We start from the raw sequence: 21,968 nt of genomic DNA, 5'->3' as shown, positions 1-21,968 counted from the left end.
CCTAATTAAAATGTTTGACACTGTGCCAATTTTGGTGTGCAGATATTTTATTACTCTCTATATAATTAGTCATTTAAACAGAAATGATCTTCAGTAATGATTAGCTGATTAATGACTTTTTCACCAATCAAAATCACTGCTGATACAGTAATTGCAGAAATGCAGAGAAGGCATTAGTATTTTCTTATGGGTGGAATTTCTACACAACTCATGTAATTTATTCCAAGGTGTTGATGTATATTTATCTCTGCACAATTCCTGACAAACCGATCACAATAAGTTGTAAATCATTAGGCTAATAAGTAACCATAGAAAAGATAAGTTGACAAAAGAAAAGAAACTGCAGCAACAATAGTAATGGATTTGGGAATATTGTGTCTTCATACATATTTAAGTGTTAGTTTAAAACATTTTGTAACAGTTACTAAGATGGTACAGAGTTTAACTGCAATTTCATTACAAGGTACAAGCTACAATACAAATTGTAAGTGCCACAAAGGTAATACATAAAAATGAGTCACTTTTTTCATAAATAAAATTATTCCAAACTCATTTTTCCCATACAAAATACACTGCATACTCATTAATCTAAGTGTAACACTTTATTTTCACTTTTATATAGGAATTTTCAAGCTGGGGGAAAGACAAAAGAGAACAAACAAGAAAAGATAATTTGCTGTACTCAGCTCATGAGGCTCAATTCAATCCCCAGTGAAATTACTGGGATTTGAAACAGACCCTTACTGCAGACATATCTGTCTATCGAAGAGCCTTTCTGTTTCAGCATTTCTTGCTTTATCTTGAAGTAATATCACATCTGCATTTAAAGCATCACAATATTTTGTCACTGAACTATTATATTGCAAATTCACTATTATGACCCGACAGGAAAAGAAAGAAAGAAAAGTACTGTCTACCCATTTTGGGCCAATCATCCAATGACATTAATAAATAAAGGCTGATGGAGTGAGTAATTTGTATATCAGTATCAGTGCTGCTGGATGGTTATTCTAAGTTTAAATCCCGACACGATTGTCAGACGTTTTCTATGGATTGACTAATTTAATGACGGGGGGGGGGGGGGGAGGAATAAATAATATTTTTTAAACAAAGTAAATGTTATCAGTTCAGCAAGACTCCAAAAGGAAGACAACTGATTGATCAAAAATTTCAAAACTATAATTCTTGCTACTATGTACCCAATGACACTGATTTTGCTGACACACACAAAAGGACATAATACCTGCCCTTAAAACGTTATAGCTCAAGTGGCTCCCTGGTGATATACGACAACATGTGCAGGTCAGAAATTATCAATCAAAAAATTTTCTTTGATGTTCATTAGATGTGGGCAAAAATACTAAGCATATTTTGGGAAATAATTTTAAAAATTAGTGTTGAATAGCTTTTGCAGGATATGTTTAAATTTTCTTAGAGAGAAAATATTTCACATTTTTAAATTTCAGATTTTTAAAACTTAATGCTATTTAATAGTGGGGTTTTCCACCTTCTCCCATTTTTCTCTTTCTCCCATTTATTCTTTTATCTCCATGCTGTCACTGAAAAAGGAAAGGAACGTAAGAGAAAATGGGGGTGGTGACAGCCTTCTGAGAAAAGAATGTGAGATATTTTCTTTTTTTTTTTTAATAAACAAATCAGAAAAATTGAAAATCACAAAAGAAAAAAAAAATCTACAACAAACTTTTTTCCCCCTCAAAAAAAGAAAAGGCACTGACGGCTGTAGAACCACACCATATGGTGTTAGCTGAAACTATCGCTTTCACCTGTCATAAATTCATACCATTCTAGGTAGGACCATTAGATTACCTACTTGGACATGTTAAGGTACTTATAGATTGTCAACAAATCACCTCTCAGTCTTCTTTCTGAAAATTAATTGTAAGATCTCTATGTCTCTCACTGTAACACATTTTCGCCAATGCTTGAATAATTTTTGCAGCTCTTTTCTGTGCCCTATACAATTTAATCAACTTTTTAAAAAGAGGGACAGCTGGACATTATTTATTTGTATTACCATTACACCTAGGGGTCCTAATCATCAAGGGTGGATTAAGGTTTTGGCGGTCCTCTGAGCCACAGCAAATGATGGCACTGCCAACCCCATGCCTACTGCTCCATCTGGAGAATGGGGTCAGGGCACCGTGGCTTTGCCCCACTCCACCTGGCGCACTATCCACATATTTTATGGGTGTGGCAAATGGCTGCCTATTTTTTACAGCTCCTCCCCCCAACTTGGCAAGGGCCCCTGGACACCAAGACCCTACAATTCTAAGCATATGTCTGTTATCAGTCTCACACCAGTGTCATTGCTTTCCAGAATACAGTGTAGGTATGGCTTAAGTCCTTGTTCTAAGTGTAAAAAAATTACATTTATTTGGGTTAAAATGCATTTTGTTCGAATAGCCCTCATTTAGAATGTGATTTAGATGGTTCTGAATAACTGCCCTGTCCTCATGATTATACACAACTCTGCCAATTTCTAAATCTTCTGCACAATTTTATCAAGTGATTTTATATTTATGTCAAGATGATCAATAAAAATGTTGAATAGTGGCAGAATAATACCAATCCCTGTACAATCCGCACAAGAATTACTCCCATTTGACGACAGATTGTCCAATGGCAACAACCTTTTAAGATTTACCAGTTGTCAATCCATTTAATGTGTGCTTAACTGATGCTCCATATGCCCAATTTATTTATCAGGATGTTGGGTTGTATTAAATCAAACATTTTAGAAAAGTCTATTGTATCTATGCAGTAACCTTTATCAACAAAACTTTTACTTTTATTCCACACACACCCATGAATGGCTTTGTAATGAAATACAAAAAGATGATATATCATGATATGATATATAATACTCTTATACCTTTTCCATGCTATGCCAATCTGGGCAAATTCATTTTAAGTTAATGAAAAATAGTTTGATGTTTTTATTTACTGGTTTCTCAATTTCTGATTTTAATTAATTGAGATAGCATAAGCAGTTTACTAAATTTCTGATTCTGTCATAAATATTATCTACTAATAATTTATTAGAAACATAAGCTTATTGATTTGTGGTTTATTCAAAAGGGTAAGAGACTTACTTAACTACTAGAGAACATAGACTCAGCACTGGAACCCACAAAATTTTAGAATTTTGTTGGACATGTTTTCTCAAATATAATCCTCATTATCCCAGACAGCTGCAGTTACAGCTCTATCCATTTCACGTGATTTTTTTTTTCAGGATAAATAAGACTATGTTTAAAAAAAAACAACTAATATTATTCTGTGATATAGAATAGGGCTGAGAAACAGAGAGCCCTATGATATCAGTATTTAACATACCACTTGTTCAGTTACTAAATGTACTTATCTTTAAACAGGTTGACTCTCCATAACCAAACATTTGGACCCTCTAGTTTCTCAAGCCTCTGAACAGCTGTGATTATATATAATATATATATGCATGTGCGCGAGCACACACACACACACACGTTTATTTTACCCAACAGCTAATATTAATTTAGTTTCAGACTTCATGCTGTCTTAAATAGAGATTAAATAAAGCTGAATACATTTAAGAAACTGAGTTCTCAAGACAGTGGTTCCAGTTAAATTCTTTCCTTGATAATCTGACAAATAAGGCTGATTGTTGGGATACCTCAAACTGTTAAGATGAGCTGCAGGCTGTCAGGCTTCAGAAACCACTCATTATTCAGGGAGAAATTTCTGCTGAGCTGATCTGCTAGGTGATTCTGGATCCCAGGCAAGCAAATTGTAATTGGGGTAATGTTTTCCCCTCATACAAAAATGCCAGCATCTGGTGACCTCCTGCCACAGCACATTGGAGTGCTTTCCTGACTGACTGATCACATACTACATTGTGGTATTTTCAGTAAGGATGGGCATTGTCAGCCTGCCTGCCTGCCTTTTTTCTATTAAAACTTCTAATGGAATAGACCTATTCCCACAGAATGTGTCGATTCAATTGTTCCTTATGAAAGTTTTCAACCATCTTTTCTCTATGCTATGGTTCCTGCTAATCTCTTCCATCCAGCTGTGAATTTTTTTCAATCCATGCATGGAATAAATTTTTTGTGCACTGAGGCATGTGCAAATATACACAGCCAGCAGAAACAAAAAACCTATCTGTGGGCACTCTGCTAGTCAGAATCTCTTCTGAGCTTTCGCACAAGAATACAGCTTACAGGGAACACTGGTATATATCCTAAGATAAGCAGAGGCTAACATCAATTTCAGAGAGAGTATAGCCCACAACTATTCCTTGTCTCTTTCCAGGCCCTCTGATTATTCTGCATAGAGTGGTCTGGAGGATTTTCCCTTGATTAGACTTTCATAACATTTGTGAATGCAACTGTTTGGGAAAAGTCTGCACACAGCTGGTGCTCAGACTTCCTTTATCTCAGAAAAACTTCACCACTTTTCCTAACTGCTAATCAGATGTACCATTTCTAGCCTGAGCTCTTCTTCCTTAATGCAAACTTCACTGCTCTTCCTTTCTATTCTGGGTGGGAGGTAGATCTCACAACTGTGGGACTCAGTTTGTTCCAGGCCTATAGAGATTCCCTCTCTGCATAGGTGGCTCCAACCTCTGCAATTTATTTTTTTTAATCCCATTTTACCACTGGGTTCCTCTCCTGATAGTCCCTCCAGGCTTGATATTTCTTGCATATGTTGCAGAACTGCAAGCCAAGCCATAAATCCCTTCTTATCCTGGCTCAGCAAAGAGCTTTTATACACCATCATACCCTTTCACTGATTTCCTTACTTGCAGAAGGATCCTGGACTCAGAGTCAGGTTTCATTCTTTTTCTACTTGCAAATCAAAATTAGTATTAAAGCATAAATTAGGCCTCCAGAGCTTCTTGTGCCTAACAGTTCTGCTTAGTAAAAAAAGCAGTCATGTAGCACTTTAAAGACTAACAAAATAATTTATTAGGTGATGAGCTTTCATGGGACAGACCCACTTCTTCAGATCATAGCCCTATAGTGTATGTAGTGGACTGGAAATGTTAAGTAATAATTTTGATGATAATTGAAGAGCTAGAATAGAATCCACCTTCCTGTCTACTGTGCTGGCTCTGGAATACTAACAATGCTAACGTGAATAAAAAGTAACTTTAATCACTAAAGTAAACAGACTTAGCAGTTTGATCAGTTCTCTTAAGAAAGAGTACAATATTTGTACCCACTGACTTATGAAAGTAAAATCACACTTAAAAATATTTTGGAACTGATGTTAGATATGGTGAAAGGTAACAGACTGACAGTTCTGAAGTCAAAAATGTTCACTTCTCTCCCATATAAAACAGGTTGAGAAAGGGTATGTAATGGGATGGCACTCACCTCTCATGAGCCCCATTACCAAGTGCATGTGCCTGTACTCTCTTTCTGTTTGTGGTGGCTGTTGGTGACTCTGCTCTGAGGCCAAGTCACACCATCCGTGTGCAAAATGAAACTAACCCCCTCCAGGGAACAAGTCCAACAGGGCCTCTCTCAGTGATTTCTTTAATCTCTCTCATTTCATTCCCACTCTGAAATAAAGTGGTGACCCCAGAGCCTCCCTTCCTGGAGGCAACATCTTCATCCTCTCAGGGTTTTTCTGGTTCCAGCTCTTTGACTAAGTCAATATAGTCCAATTTCCTCCAACCCACACACCTCCCACTGCCCAGGATGCTTCAAGATTCAGGCCACTTCCCCCACTAGCTAATGGAGGTTGGAGAGACCCAAGTCCCCAGTCCCACTCTTCATTCCAGGCCCCAGAAGTCTGCTATGGCCATTCAAATGTTGCTTCCCTTTCCTGAGCCTCTTCCCCTCAGCCGTGCACTGACTTTGCTTGTACCTCAGGGAATTGTCTTGTTTGCCATGAGCTCTCCACATTGAGCTTTCTCTATGGCGTTGCTACTCTTCCAGCCAGTCAGTCACCTAGTCTTCACTCCTTGAGCTCTCCACACCAAATAACTACTCTTTTGTTCTGTTTTGCAATTTCTTTTATATGGTGTTTCTAGCCCCTGAAGGGCTGGTTCCCCTGCAGCCACTCTAGCCTGCTCAGAGGACCTTTCTACTGCCTTTTTCCTGGGGCAAGGCGTGGCATGACCACAGAGCCTCCAGCAGGGGGCAATACACCCTAACACAGTTTCCCATATTAACCACATAATTATTGCTCTAGCTGTCTAGTTTAAGAAAGGACATTACCCTCCACAATAATTTTTTAACCTACTTTTTAGATTGCTAACAAAGATTTCAGTTAATGTCAGTTGTGGTGCTGTGTTTCTGATATAAGTACTTGACCACTCATAACTGAACTGAAATCAACCTAATTTCCTATAAGTCGCCAACAAAAAAAAACTATAGCAATTTAAGTCATTGTCAGCTTTGAGACATATTCAGATCAATCACCAAAGAGATCAAAAGCTCCAAATTCCAACAACAAAACTAATAGTCTCTAAAAATAGGAATGTATTTTTCCCAGACTGAAAGTAATACACAATACCTAAGCAATAAAATAAATTATGTATATTGAGCAATGCTCAGCATGACAGAATGGCAAAAAAAGACTATTAACAGAAAGAGAGCACTTACTTGACACCTGCAGAGAAGCTCACCACTGGAAAGAAAAGCCCATCAGCACTGAAGTTCTCAAACATTCCCTGTACGGGTTGTCCATTAATGCGGAATGAAATACTGGGCACCCCTAAATCCAAACAGCAGCTAACCACATCGTCAGATGCCAACAGATGCTGATTGACAGATGCTACAGCTCGGGGTACTCGACCTGAGGAGAAAGGAGTTAGGTGAAAAGTCTTTGAACAATTTCCTGTATTTAAAAAGAACTAAACAAGTTCATGAAGGACAGGTCCATCAATGGCTATTAGCCATGATGAGCAGGGATGGTGAATCTAGCATCTGTTTTGCAAGAAGCTAGGAGTGGGCATCAGAGGATGGATCACTGAAGAGTTACATGTTTTTAGTCATTCCTTCTAGGATCCCTGGCACTGGCCACTGTCAGAAGACAGGATACTGGGCTGGTGGACATTTGGTCTGACCAATTATGACCACTCTTATACTCTTAAGGGGTTAAAACCAGAAGAGCAACAAAAATTTTGACAGCCTCACAACCTATTTCAAATTATTTTCCTTGAAGCATGAAGACATAACCTTGTCTTTATCTCCTTTATGACTGTTTTTGCTTTCAGAGACAAACAGTGTGCTACATTCTCCAGACTGATAAGAGGCGTATTAGTGCATGAACTGAGCAAATCACTTGAGACCTTTGAAGATGTTAGTAAAAAAAAAAAAAAAAAAAAAAATAGTATGTTCAGCTCAGGCAATGTGTGATTATACAATGCAAGAGCCTCTGCTTGTATTGGCAGTTGATTTTAATATCTACTGTCCACTTATGTCTTATTTCTGTTGTTCAGAAATACGAGCGTTCCCTATTCATTATAATTAACTTCATTGAAATAAAGGATTTGATATTTTTAGTGATAATGAAAGTATCTGCAGTTAGAGGAATAAATAAAATCTGAGGGGATACAAACTCTCATTTTTCAAGGTAACCACAGTTCTTCAGGATATGTTCTCATCAGTGGTAGGTGAACCTAGGGCTGGGGGAGGTTAGCCCCCAGCCTGGCCTCTTCCTCCCAAGGTTCTGACCCCCAGGGGAGCAAAGCCACCACAGGTTCAGGCTTCCAGTTCCTCCCAGTCCCCTCCCACCACTGTGCAAGCCCCTCCAGCATCGGAGTACAGGAAGGGCAGGCAGTGATTGGTTCTAGCCTCCTGAGGCCTGGAACGCAACGAAGAAGGGCAGCACTTGGGCTCAGCCCCCCTCTGCTCCCTCAGCTTCAGGGACTGAAGATTTGTATTGAGAGATATTGAAATGCCAATTAATTGAGTTTTCTAGTCAATCTAGTGGCCAATAACAGAGCTTTCATTGTAAAACAGAAATTCCATCATATGGCATCATACTGAAATACTGTACAACACAATAAGGTAATGTTAACGGATCTTAAATAACATTACTTTGTGTTCTTTGTTATCCAACACACTTACAACAGGATATAATTCAATAATCTGCTAATCTTAAACACATTGAGAATCCTATATTGCTTAGATCTGCATGCAGACTTTCCATTGATGTCAATAGGAGTTCCATGCACGGATCCAGTGCAAGATGTATCCCCATGTACACAGAAAAAAGACTAGGTTAGATAATGACAAACTGAATAAAACAATGGACTAGGAATTTGATTTCATTAATAAAAGTAGAAATCCAGAGTAATCTAATCAGTGTATTGGAAAGTGGAATCTAGCTCACTGCAAAACAGCACATAATGTGCCTGACTGGGGAATAATTTTTAGGGTTATATTATTCCTGAATGCTAAATTTTTAGATCAGTAAGAATAATTGAAAAGTACCTAAAGAGTGCTTACCAGACCATAAATGAAGGCCATCAAAACCATAGGAGTAGAGGTCATCACCAACACCATTGCCGCCCCATCCTTCACCACCACCAGGATAAGGAGCGTAACCTGATGTAGAGGCCCAGCCAACTCGAAGATGAGTGGGTTCCGCAGTCAAAAATGGGTCTACCTGATCGATTATTAGTTCAAAGTACCACTTCTTATATTGTGCAGAGCCCTCAGCAACCCCCAAAAATATGTTTGGCCTCATGCTAGAATAGAAGAGATATTAGATATAACAAAATGTACATTGATTACTGGCTTCTTTCAATACTGGAATATGACATCACACCATGTTGTACATGGAAAAATGTAAAAAACACACTGATTACTTTTATATAAATAACCGTTAATAATTTTGTACCATATTACACTATGATTGTACTGGATTTATTTTTGCCTCATTTCTTTCTCCCTAAAATAATCAGTTATGTGTTTGCAAACTTCAGTAATGTGCATAAAACACTGTGTTTTGTGCACCTATGATCTCATAAAAATATTCAATGTTTCATTCTTTTCGAGTATAAATTCAACATGCAGTTTATCTTCCAAGGAAGACTTACTACATTCTAAAAATTGCCTAAAAAAGTAAGTCTTCCAGGAACTGATAAGAAAGAAAGAAAGAAACAATTTTCCCTTACCAGAATAAAACAGAGTATTTTCTTAAAATAAACTAATACTAAAGACATGTATGCTGTGTTCATTTGCAAATACAGCAACAAAATAAACAATGCACGATACCTTGTCACATCATTAATCAAACGGGTTTGCAAGAGCAAATCTCTCCGGGGGAGTAGATTGTCACAGATCAGGTTCTGATTGGCACGCACCGCAACTCCATTACAGAGACATAATGAGCAAAGCACATCAAGAACCTAAAACAAATCAAGGTATAATCAAGTAAATGTTACTGTTTACAACACATTCCTGATGTCAGTTTAATTCCCTTTCAAAATATGCAGGAAACAGGAGAGATATAATATGAAAAATGATTTTACTAAGACTTTTGGTAAGACACGAACTGAACGCAATTTGGAATAGTGACAGTGGCATCAAATACATTAAACCAAGTACCCATATTTTTTATAACTATATAAAAAAAAACCTCTACAGTTCTGCAAATATGGATTAATAATCTCACAAGACTAGGTCCTCCTGTCAGATCTGTGGTACTTCATGTCTGCTCTTTCCTGCCAGAATTGTCACAGAAAGATCCTGAAAAAACTGTAAATCATCTGTTCACAATGAGAACTGAAACTATGCGGTGTTGCTGGGTTTTACTCTCATTTACAAATGTGTAATTTATATAAATTTTTTGAGTAATTCTCTAAGGACTTGAAAACCTTTTGGGCAAAAGGAGTGGGACCAATTCGATGCAATTCTCGTACCAATTATCAGTTCTCTTTGAAACTATAATGGTGGTTTAAACAAATCTTGTGAGAAGAAGCCACGCGAATAAATATTTAAGAAAATATTCAAACAATCCCTGGTGCTCAAAACAGTTTCAGAGAGATCAAATTTCAAAATTTTTCCTTCTGACCCTAGTTAGATTGATTTGTACAAATCTGCAAATGAGGCAAGACAAAAGGATAAATAAAATAGTTGCCTGATGCTTAAAATCTAATATATTATGGGGAGGGATACTACCTGCCATGTCATACATATTCCGCATAACAGGCATTTTAAATGTTTCCGTAGCAGGAGTTTGCAGAACTCTAACACATAACCTATAGCTGGGAGGAGATTTTCCTTAGTCAGTTTACAGTACTCAGCTCTTCTGACTTACATTGTGTAACCCCCTGACACAGATTCAGGGAGGACTGAGAAGTACTAAAGGGGGACCGTTGGCCCATGAAGGCCACAAAGTCTTCCCCCTATCCCAGAGGCATAGGCCATAATTTCACAACAGCAGGCTTAGACAACAGACCACACTGTATAGCTTTATTCCACGTGTGTAAGAGTTCCATAGGTTTAATTTTGATCTGGTGCAGCCAGATTAATCCCTGTGACCACACGGCCACCATCAGTACTCATCTAAAGTCCAATCTTCAGAGCTCTCTGTGTGTCAACTTTGTCTCTGAGGCAGGCAACATGACTAAAAAGGATCAGTCAGTGGTTGCCAATAACGATTTCTGTCCTCTCAAGGTCAGTTCCCAATGATGCATCCCTATTCCTGATACAAACACCAAACTATTTTATACCTAGCAGCCACTGGCTGGTAACGTATATGAAATGCTCCAGCCTCCTGATGTCTTTGTTAAACAATGATCATGACCCAGATTTATTAACAGGTTCAGAAATACAAAAGGTTTAATGCATTTGTATGTTGGTATATAGTTTTACCTCCTTTCGACTCCAGATCTTATGTAAGCCTTCTCTAGCTGAGGCTGCTAAGCCAACGCTCATAATGTCTGGCAGGCTGCATCCATTTGATGACAGTTTACTGCCACCATTTGTCTGTAAGCAGTGATTTTTTTTTGCACCTCAAAAAGCCCATTAGCACTTCTGGAAACCAGATGCAAGTCGCAATGCACTAATACCTTCACTAAGTACTACCAAAACATATCCCTTTTCAACTTAACTGTAGCCAGCGTGCTGACAAGAAGATGAAAAAACCCCACAAGACCTCAGACAATTTGAGTCCAACAAGAACAATATTCCTTTCTGAGCCCCTAAGCAGGCAAACAAGTTAGATTCACAGCATTTGCAAAACAAAGATCTCACAGAATCATAGAATCCTAGGGCTGGAAGGCAAATCAGGAGGTCATGTAGTCCAGCCACCTGCCTAAAGCAGGATCAATCCCAACTAAATCATCCCCTCCATGACTGTCAAGCCAGACCTAAAAACATCTAGGGATGGAGCTTTCACCTTTCTTGGTAACGCATTTCAGTCATTCACCACCCTCCTGGTAAAATATTTTTTCCTAATATTTGAAACAAAGGTAACAGGGAGAAGATGGGGATACTCAAATGGAACAAAAGAGGCTATTGAGGTCACTCAGGCAAGGGTTTAAGAGAAGAGCAAGAAGTCAGTCAACCACCCTACTCCTTTGGCTGCCAATGAGCAGATACAGCTTCCAGAAGAGATGGGGCCACCCTGTCATTCCTTCAACACAACCTGTCCTCGCCCCGCCCCCTGAGTCTACTGAGGCTGTGACCATCACCCCTGGATGTTCCCTCCTCATGAAGGCAAGTTGGTAGCAATCTGAACATGGAAAAAAAGCCACAACATTGGAAAATAATTAACAAAGAAAGAGCCTCAAAATATGTTTTTAAACATTTAGGTTTAATTAGAATTTAGACAAAAGACTTTGAGGTTCAGGGGAGTAGGGGAATGGAAGAATATGTGGTAAGAGTGGGTCTGTGTCAGAATTTCTTTTTTTCATGACTGTTAACAGACACTGCTTACCTCTCTAATTCAGATTATAGTCTCAAAACAGAAGACAATAAAGGAGTCCATCTTCACATATATTCTACCAGGCCACTAAAGTTTATATTTATTTTAAGTTCCCTTTTTGTGGCCAGAGAAATGTAATGGATCCTTAATGTACCAGTATGCATACACTGCAAAAAAGGCATGTTCTTGACTTGGATTAAAACAATCGTGAAGACACACCAATTCTGCTTATAACTCTGCTACAGGTCACCCTAGGTTTGATTTGAGGTTTTAATCCAAGTTAAAAAGTAGGTACTTGTGCCCTCACTACTACTTCAATCTGGGTTACATAACAAGGTTAATTAACACAATTCAGGAACACTTTTTTGGAAGGATATACATACTCTAAATGAGAATGAGAAACTAAATAGTTAAAAGAGGGCTGTGGCTACACTGCCCCTCCCTTTCAGAAGGGACATGCAAATACAGCCAATCAGAAATGCAAATAAGGCACATATTTAAATATCTTGTGCCTCATTTGCATACTTATGCAGGATCTTGATTCCAGAACAGCTGATTTCAAAAGCCAAAACAGCCATGTAGATGGTGTTCATTCGAAAGGAAACCCTGCTCTCAAAAGCACCCTTCTTCCTCATTTTTTTTCAGTAAGAAGGGTGCTTTTGGAAGTGGGGTTTCCTTTTGAATAAAGCCCATCTACATGACTGTTTTAGCTTTCAAAATCAGCTCTTCCAGAATCAGATAGATTTTCAAGTCCAGCAAGCTAATGAAAAAATGTTCCCAGAACAATGAAAAATATAGTTTCATCTACATATGATGCTGAATTGTAGTCATGGTAGACAGAAAAAGCTGGTTACATCTTGCCTTACCACCCCACCCCCCGCAGCATAATTTTGTCCTTTTCTATTCTTAGGACTCATTATGCAGTCTACATTTAAATATTTCTAACCGAAGGGGCTTCTTAAGAGACCAGTGCACAGCATTACAGCTCTTGATAGGACGAATTTCCTGATAATCAGATAAAGCTTTCCTTAATTTTAATTGCATACTTCTAGTAATGTCACCTTGCATTGTTCTAATCATTTCCTAAATTAAGTTTATACCCTTCTGATGTTTGTAGAATATATACCATATTGCAGAAAGCTATACCATATTGAATTATTATAACATTTCTCTGTGCAGCAGTAGTTCCAGCCCACTAAATATTCTGGTTCTTCTTCTCTAATCATCCTCCAGCTTAACAGTATCCTCCAGATATTAAAATTCCCAGAACTGAATGGAATATTCCTACTGCAATCACGCCAGAGAACTATTCTCTGTTGTGTAATGTGATGCCATTATTGATACAGCTAAAAATTGTATTGGCCTATTTTTGCTGCCACAATATATTACATACCATTATGTACTTTGCTTTCCACTGTTTCTTCAATTTCTTCAATATTATTCCTTTCGAGCTTTTTCCTATTTTACATCTGTGATTCAGAAATTTCCCTTCAGATACAAATTGTAGTTTTCCAACTTGAATTTTATGTTCTACTCCTGTTTCTAATATCTCTCGCTCATTTTGGATTATTTCTCTGTCCTCACTAGTGCTTAAAACTCTTCTGAGTTTAACATCATCTGTGAATTAACATACTGTTCCTTCTCTTTTGTAGATAATTAAGATATTAAATAAGACCTGGCCTACCAAAGATCTCTGCAATACTTCACTAGATACTTTGTTTATACTCCTCCAGCCATTAAGCAATCCATCTGACCGATATATTTGAAAAGTTAGATTTTAGATAACAATAAGAATCTTTTAAATTATGGGTATATTTTTAAAGGGACCTTTTCTTTTTAAAAAAAAGATTTTTTTTTTAAATATGCATCAACTTATTTAGGATAAATTGTTTATGTAGTTCGAAGAAAATGTTTCCTTAAAATATATGATCTTAATATTCATGTCTAGTTTTGCATATTTTAATGTATAAATTATAATATATCATTTCTCATTGTGAGAAGATTTTGCCAGTTTCAATCTGAATAACTTTGTTGAATTCCACAGTGTAAGTGACATCTGATTACGGTGTTCTGCATCATGTGATCCCTGGTCATAGTAAAAATTTAAATTATGAAAGCCTCAGAGCTCAGTCCTTGTTCACATGAACAACACATGAAAGGAAAATGGAACTTCCAATTCTACTAAGGGCTTATAGGATTGATCTCTGTCTGATTAGGTGCATGAAAGCAGTCAAGTAGGGCCTTCAGCAGTGAAGCTGAATCCCAATATTGCAAGTTTCTCCACACAGGTGGTCTCGAACTCATATGGAGTAATTTACAGTGTCAAGGTCCTAATTGCATTTACATGTAGCTTTTTTACTTATTCAGATACATTATTTAGTCACCTATCAATGTCTTTAACAAATGCATGTGCTGGTTGTACACAGAAAACGTATTTTGAAGATTCCCCCCCCGCATCTCCTACACACTTTAGCTGGGTCTACATGACAGAGTTCTGTGGACAGAAAAGGCCTTCTGTCAACAAATCTAGGGTGTGTCCATACTACAAATGCATTTTGTTGAGAACTTGTTGACAGCGTGCATCAATTTTCCCAGCAGAGTTCTGTCTTGACTATACAAGGCATAGTGCCTCTGTTGACAGATTTTGTCGACAAAAAAAAAAATTATATTATATATATATATATATATATATATATATATATATATAGTCTATATGCTCCGAGGGGCCCTCTGTCAACAGAGAGGGCTTATGGTTCATTGGGCTGCCCTGTTTGCAGAGCCCTATGGCTTTTCTGTCGACAGAGGGATGGACAGTCTGGCTGCTCTCTGTCAACAGAGGGCATTGACAGCAGAATCCTGTATTAGATGTGGATGTGTTCTACAGACAGATGTTCTGTTGGGAAATATTGTCGATAGTGACGTCTGTCAACAGAACTTTGTAGCATAAACAGTTTTTGTAATTAAAGATTTCACATATTTCACTTTATTCTTTGAAAAGCAATTTAATAGCTATTCTTCATTTTTAATTCAATTAAGGACAGTATATATCACATAGGTGGCCTTACAGAGAATCATTCACTTTTTACTGTAAGTTACTCTTGACATTACACAGATATTTCTCATATTTCACAGACATACCTTGTGATTTCGTCCATGCTTATCCAACAATGAAATAATAGACTTGATATGTTCCTCTGCTATCAGATTTAAAGCCTCTGGACTTTCAATCAAGATGCAGTGTAATACTTCCAAAATACCTACATGAAAGCCACAAAATCATTTGGACGTTAAATAATTTGCAGGATTGAATATAGTTTAAGAACATGGGAAAAAAAAGTGCATCCTAAGGGAAAAGCAATCTTATCTTCTCTTACTTAGTCTATTCAGTATCTCCAGACTAAAAATAATGAATTCATCCTCAACAAGCTCTAAAGGCTAGCTTTGAAATAACTTACATTTGGATTTAACTATCAGTTTAACAAAAATCTGTCCATGACAAGAAATTAAAATGCACACTGAAACTGTAATTTATTATTTTCTTGGCATAAATCTTAGTAGAAACACATCAAAAATCATTTCAGCTAGTCACTGAAGGAAATAGACTTTCTAACAGACGGTATTTTATTATACATTTTTAAAACTGATTTTTTTTCTTGGTGATCTTTGCTGGGACCAAGCTGACAATAGTACCTACACTATTTGCAATTATATTGGTAGGTGTGGAGTGGTACTACTGTGCACTAATATGAACTATATAATTGTGCCAATCCTAGCTAGTTAATTGATAGCAGAGTTCTCTGACTGTGTTGGTAATGGAAAAACTGAGGGAAGGAAAACTAAAGGAAGAAGCGGAGAAGGGCAGGAAAGCAAATGATGGACTAAAAAAGGAATCGTGTATTAACATGAATTACTTTACAAAGCTCAGTCTGTTACTTTTAGGAGGTTTGCTTTAATTTAATTTTACTTTTATGCAAGAAAATATGTTTACTGATGCTTATTATATGTCAAGCAAAACTGTTCATATTTACAGGACATAATCGAATTATCAAAAGCAATGCCTTATTTTTATAAAATAGGCCTTACCTGAAGAAGATTCTACTCTATCCAATTTACTGATTAGCCAATCAAGGTTATTGGAAAATTGGGTGCAGTTATTTCTGTTACCACGAATGAGGGCAGCTGGAAAAAATGAAGTTTGATAATACCAATGATAATTGAACACATATTAACAATCAATATTAAATACTTTTTAATACAATCCCCAGGATAAACCAAATCAATTCTCCTTTCTCCCATGAACCAAATACATTTAAGATTTTTATTTAGTAAGATAATCACTTAGGCCATGTCTACACTGCACCATCCTTCCAGAAGGGGCATGCTAATGAGTGAAGTGGAACATTCAAAATTTAAATATCTCATGCCTCATTTGCAAATTCCCATGAGATCTCATTTCTCAAGGAGGCCTTTCCAGAAGCAAAAGCAGCAGTATAGTTGGGGTTCCTTTAGAAGGAAACTTCCCTTCCGGAAGAACCCTTATTCTTCAAACATTTGAGAAATAAGGGGTCTTTCGGAAGAGGGGTTTCCTTCTGAAGAAACCCCATCTACACGTCTGCTTTGCTCCCAGAAAAGGCTGTTCTGGAAGAGAGATCTTGCAGGAATATACAAGCGAGGTGTGCGATATTTAAACCTGTGCCTCATCTGAATGTTCCCCTTTGCTCATTAGCATTCCCCTTCTGGAAGAGCGGCGCTGTGTAGACATGGCTTTAGATTTAGACACTTAGTTCAGGAAAATGGTAACACAATTCAGCTCTTTCACTGTACTTTACTAATCCAAACTCCACCCATATCAGTAGGAAACAGTTACCATCTGATAGAAGGCTATGCAAAATTAATTTGATTGTGTCTGTCTAGTTTACATCATTGAGCCATCTCAGATTATACTAAAAGGCAATCATTAAAATATTGACTACACTATTTTTATTCATAAAGAACTTTTTCCTCCCATCCTGCTCTCATTTTGTTACGGGTATGCATACCTACCTGAAACGTTTGAAAACATATTTTAAATAATGAACATGTTTTTAAAATAATTTATCTCAGACTCTTAATGTTGTGCATTAGTTGAGATCTACTTAATTGATAAAAGGGATTTCTGGTAATAACGATCCTTAGAACACAGTATGCCATTAGCCCATCAATTGAAGTATCTTCATCTCAAACGCTATATAACTTCCTTCCATAATTCCAATTGTACAGTGGGCTAGATTCCTTGGACAAAGAATATGCCGGACTGTACTTTCTTGCCAGAGAATCTGTCTGGAACCAGGTGGTACATATTGTATACACCTGTCCTGGGCCTACACCAGCCTATGCAATCCTCCCCACAGCCCATGTGGTTTCACCCACTGGCCCCAGTACAGATCCCACACTTGTGGAGAAACCCCTCTAGTGTCCAGATGGGAGGGTATATAGAATATCATGAAGGCCTTTCACCTTCCCTTGCACTAAGGAGGGTGGAAAACTGCATTCTGTGGCAGACCTGTTGATGGGTAGAGGGAAGAGAAGAGAGGCAAAGGCTGGAATTTGCCCTGGGGTCCAGCAATTCAAAGAGGTCTCGGGTTCTAGCCACTGCTACTACTACTGTAGCAACAGTGGTGGCCAGAGCCCTGGGCCCTTTAAATTACTGCTGGGTGCCACACCGCAGTGCTGAGCTGAGCCCTCCGACCACTATTAAGAGGTGTGTGTGGTGGTGGTGGGGTGCTACACTCCAGACCATGCTGAGGGCTGGCTGGTTTTTGCCCCACCCCTTCTGCTCCCAGCCATTCCTCTTCTGGAAGCATTGAGCCAGGCCCCCAACATTGCCCAGGGGTTCATGGAGGCTGTTGTCTCTGCTGCTCCATGGTCTAGTCTTTTATTAGCTATATGAACCCTCCTTAAATTCAGCTCTTAAATACAGCACACATAATCAAGAGACTTGTACATGAAGTTGTCTCCTATTATTTCCAAGTGGGAGAATACCATGTAGCTGCAGGACAGGACCAAGTTCAGGTAAAGTGGCCTTTAGTTGCTCCTCCTGAACAGAAGATACTAAACTATGAATATGACAAATCTTCTGTACTGCTTTCTGTAGAATATCTTTGTATTCCTATGGATAATTAAGCTATGGATAATTATTGGTCAGCAGCACAGAGCATGAATTGCTTTCTGAATGTAACAAATTAATTATTAGTTTTTCCCTCACAAAACATCTCAGACTGCAAATACACCATTGAGCAAAGATAAAAATAGCCATACTAATTATTGATCCATGGTAGCCAATTACTATTATTATTATTATAAGGTGGATAACTGATATATGCTACAGTTACACTGACCCAAACTGCTGGCAGCAGTATGCAAATGGACAATCTCAAAAATGCAAATGATTACTCATTTGCATATTTGCTTGTTGGCAGAAGTTGCTGCCAAAAGAAAAAAAGCAGTGTAAATGAACTCCACCACCCCTTTGTCAACAGCCTCTTATGCCTGCAAAAAAATCAGGCATAAGAGGCTGCTGACAAAGGCAGGGTATAGCGGGCAGAACCATGTTTACACCGCTGTTTTTCGGTCAGCAGAAGCCTCTGCCAGCAAGCAAATATGCAAATGAGGGGTCACTTGCATTTTCAAAACCTCCCATTTGCACACTGCTGCCAGCAGTTCAGGTCAGTGTAACCACAGCCATAAACTTTTATGAATAGATATAGTAGATAAAAAGATGCATTTTGTTTAAAAATAGCAAACTTCAGACTAGATACCGAGAGGAGAGGCTGACGTACAACAGTCCTATAGAGTGACAAAAACAAAGAATTTGGGGTTGCTTGTTTCTTATCTTCTTATTTGCTGTTTTTTTCTAATATGTAATACTTTGGTACAGTGGAAGGTATGAAAACCCTTACCCTACTGAAGTCAATAGGAAGTTTGCCTTTGACTTTTTTGGGATGCACATACTTTCACTGCAGCATGAATTTTCCTTAAAATTCCATCTGCCCTTTGTTTCCCTGTGCTCTAAATTTTGTACACCAGAGCCAGCTTTGTTTGTAAAAAGGAAATCAAAATGTACCAAAGTACAATACAAGACAAGTTGTTATAATATTCTTTCATATCTAGCTTGCTTGTGTCTTCCAAAAGAAGCCTGAGACAGCCAGTTGGTTTTGTTGCCTCTGATATCTTCTTGCATAGCACATCCTTGGGTAAGCATCCATCTTCCAAATTACTCAGATGGCCCACCCTGCACAGTCTTTGCTTGAGCTGGGTTGTCATGCTTGGTAAATCTGTCCTTTAAGAAACCTCTGCACTGGTGACTTTATTTTTCCATTTGGTGTTGAGTATGTGGGATAAACTGCATAGATGGAAGATATTTAACTTTTTTTCCTAATGAGCATAAGTTGTCTAGGTTTCTGCATCGTATAAGCTGAGGACACAAGCTTCATTCACTAGCATTTTGATCTTGGTGCTAAGTTTTGAGTTGTTCTATACTCTTTTATTATTAGTCTTGCTAAAGTTGGTGGGAGCCTTTCTGACATGAACATTTAGTTTTTCATCCAGTGAGAGGCTGATGGTCATGGTACAACCTAAGCAGCTGACCCTGTGGACTACTTCTAGCTGGTTTGCATTTAAGGTAATTGAAGGATCTTGTGGAACCATCTGCCCTAAAACAACCATTTCCTAATGCTGATGGTGAGAGCAAATGCCTCACAAGCACTGGAAAGGCACTGTGTGAGTTGTATAACTCCACTTTAAAGACACATGCTAGCATGATATGAAGGAATTTGTAACTGATCCTGACTGATGGGAAATCTTGGCAAGTGATCATAACAAGTGGTGTCATCATCTCCATCAGAGCATCAAAATCCACAATAGGAGCTGGCTCATAGAGCTTGAAAAGAAAAGAGCCTGTGGGAAGCAGGCAGTTCCCAACCCAGATATATATATTTGCAACAACTGCCAAAGATCATGTCTATCTTGGATAGGACTATTCAGTCACATGAGACATTGCAAACCATCTACATCATGGGCTAAAATTCCCACCATCACGCACAGACCAAAGGACGCCAACAAACTCTTACGGAAGATTATGCTAAGTGGCGAGCTAGTACCCTAGATAGAGCTCTGATTTGTTGGCAGGTGGGGTAGTTTAGTTCAGGAAGCACGGATAGACTTATGCTGCAATGGTTTATTTGCTAGACATTGATTTAAGCCATAAGGCCTGGAACCAGAAACACATTTTCTCAAAATGCCCTGTTTTTTTAGACCTTGGATATTGTGATAGGCCCATCTTTATTTTATATATGAGAATATGCTCCCTTATCTTCCTGAATTAATAAAAAAAATTCACTCCCACTTGTATGCCATAAATAAATTTCTTAAATAAATCATGCAAGCACAGAGAGTAAAATTGAAAGTCTTGCTACTCTTCTAGGTGTGGTGTGGAGTTTTTTCTGTTGTGCTGAAAATGTGGAAGTGGGAGGGCCGGGGGCATATGGTAGTTATCATGGGAGGATGTGTCCCACAAATAAGTCCTTTATCGGGTACTATTTTCCTGATATTGGACTGCTTGAGAACTCACCTAGCAATTTGTAAAGGAGATTCAGAATTTCCTTCCATGCTGTTGCTCTTTCCTCCCTTGCAATTCCCGCAAAATGAGCTGCGCTGTTGTAGACATTTAAGCGGTCAATGCAGTTCAAAACTAGTGCCAGCATTCCCTAAAAAAGGACATGATACAGAAGAAAACTGCTTATGCCTAAAAGCACTCCTTTGCATTTTAATACATTTTCAGAGCTATATTGTTTTAAACCAAAAGGGAATTATTGTGCTTCAAATTAGGTTTTTGAACTTACATTTTTCTGTATAAAAGCTACAAAGGATGATTTAACTGTGAGTTTTTTTTGGTGGGGGGCATACCCATGAGACACTAATCTAAATGTTCTACACCCTAAGGAATAAAGAGCATGACAATCTTACAAAGGCCTTCTTTACATTTTTCTGTGAATGGAATCTGACTCACATAGAAATAACTGTCAAGTATCGGAGGGGTAGCCGTGTTAGTCTGGATCTGTAACAGCAACGAAGGGTCCTGTGGCACCTTATAGACTAACAGAAAAGTTCTGAGCATGCGCTTTCGTGAGCACAGAGCATCTGATGAAGTGAGTCTGTGCTCACGAAAGCTCATGCTCAAAACTTTTCTGTTAGTCTATAAGGTGCCACAGGACCCTTCGTTGCTGTTATAGAAATAACTGTGAATGAAGAAGCTTTTCTTATTTTACAATAATTACAATAATAATGGAAACAATTAATTCCCATCAGACCAACTGATACTACATTTGAATTTGTACTGTGTAAAATGCTAGGGCCACATCTACACAAGCAAGTTCTTCCAGAAGATCACAGGAGCTTCTACATACAAAAGGCGTTCTTCTGGAAGACATTTGGAAGAATACAGCACCTCTTCCAAGCCATTTCTACACATGCCACTTTAAAGTGGCATGCTAATAAACAGCCCAAAATATGCCAATGAGGTGTAGATGTAAATTCCCCATGCCTCATTAGCAAAATTTTGGAAAAGAAGGGGCCTCTGGAAAGAGGACTTCCTTCCAGAAGGCCCGCCGGGGGCCATGCTTCTACACGCTGTTTTGGAGTCCAGAAGAAGAGCGTCTTCCAGACTCCAAATCATGTGACCTTATGCTGAAGAGGTGTGGGGAATTTACATCCAGGCCTCATTAGCATATTGCAGGCCATTTATTAGCATGTGTAGAAACAGCCCCAGAGTCCTTACACCGCTTCAGGAAGAGCACCTTCTTCCAGAAGGCTCTTCCAGGAGAAAACATGTGTAGATGCTCTGCAAGCCCTTCTTTCAAAAAAACACACCATGATGCTGGCTGCAGGGAGCACAAGGACACTGTACACAGCACCAGCAAAGCTCTATGGTCCTGTGCTCCAGCTGTCCTTACAGTGGCAGGGAGTCCTGAAGACCTCATTGTACAAGGGTGACAGCATTGCATGAGCAGGAACATGAGCTGGGTGCCAACATGTCCTCA

At 38.4% G+C, this 21,968-nt stretch overlaps 1 protein-coding gene across 1 annotated transcript in view; it reads right to left on the bottom strand.

The window, feature by feature from the left end:
* RYR3 (ryanodine receptor 3) overlaps positions 1-21,968 on the bottom strand; it is a 572,218-nt gene that overhangs the window by 332,915 nt on the left and 217,335 nt on the right. Inside the window, exons 15-20 of the mRNA XM_074996957.1 lie at positions 20,501-20,636; positions 15,976-16,071; positions 15,031-15,149; positions 9,237-9,370; positions 8,466-8,707; positions 6,615-6,807 (exon numbers count right to left, since the gene is read on the bottom strand). Coding sequence (XP_074853058.1) covers positions 6,615-6,807; positions 8,466-8,707; positions 9,237-9,370; positions 15,031-15,149; positions 15,976-16,071; positions 20,501-20,636 — 920 coding nt within the window. The remainder of the gene's footprint in view (positions 1-6,614; positions 6,808-8,465; positions 8,708-9,236; positions 9,371-15,030; positions 15,150-15,975; positions 16,072-20,500; positions 20,637-21,968) is intronic.

Source organism: Carettochelys insculpta, chromosome 6 (genome assembly GCF_033958435.1).
Source record: "Carettochelys insculpta isolate YL-2023 chromosome 6, ASM3395843v1, whole genome shotgun sequence".
In the NCBI taxonomy this organism is placed as follows: Eukaryota; Metazoa; Chordata; order Testudines; family Carettochelyidae; genus Carettochelys; species Carettochelys insculpta.
This window is presented reverse-complemented; position numbering and strand designations above follow the sequence as displayed.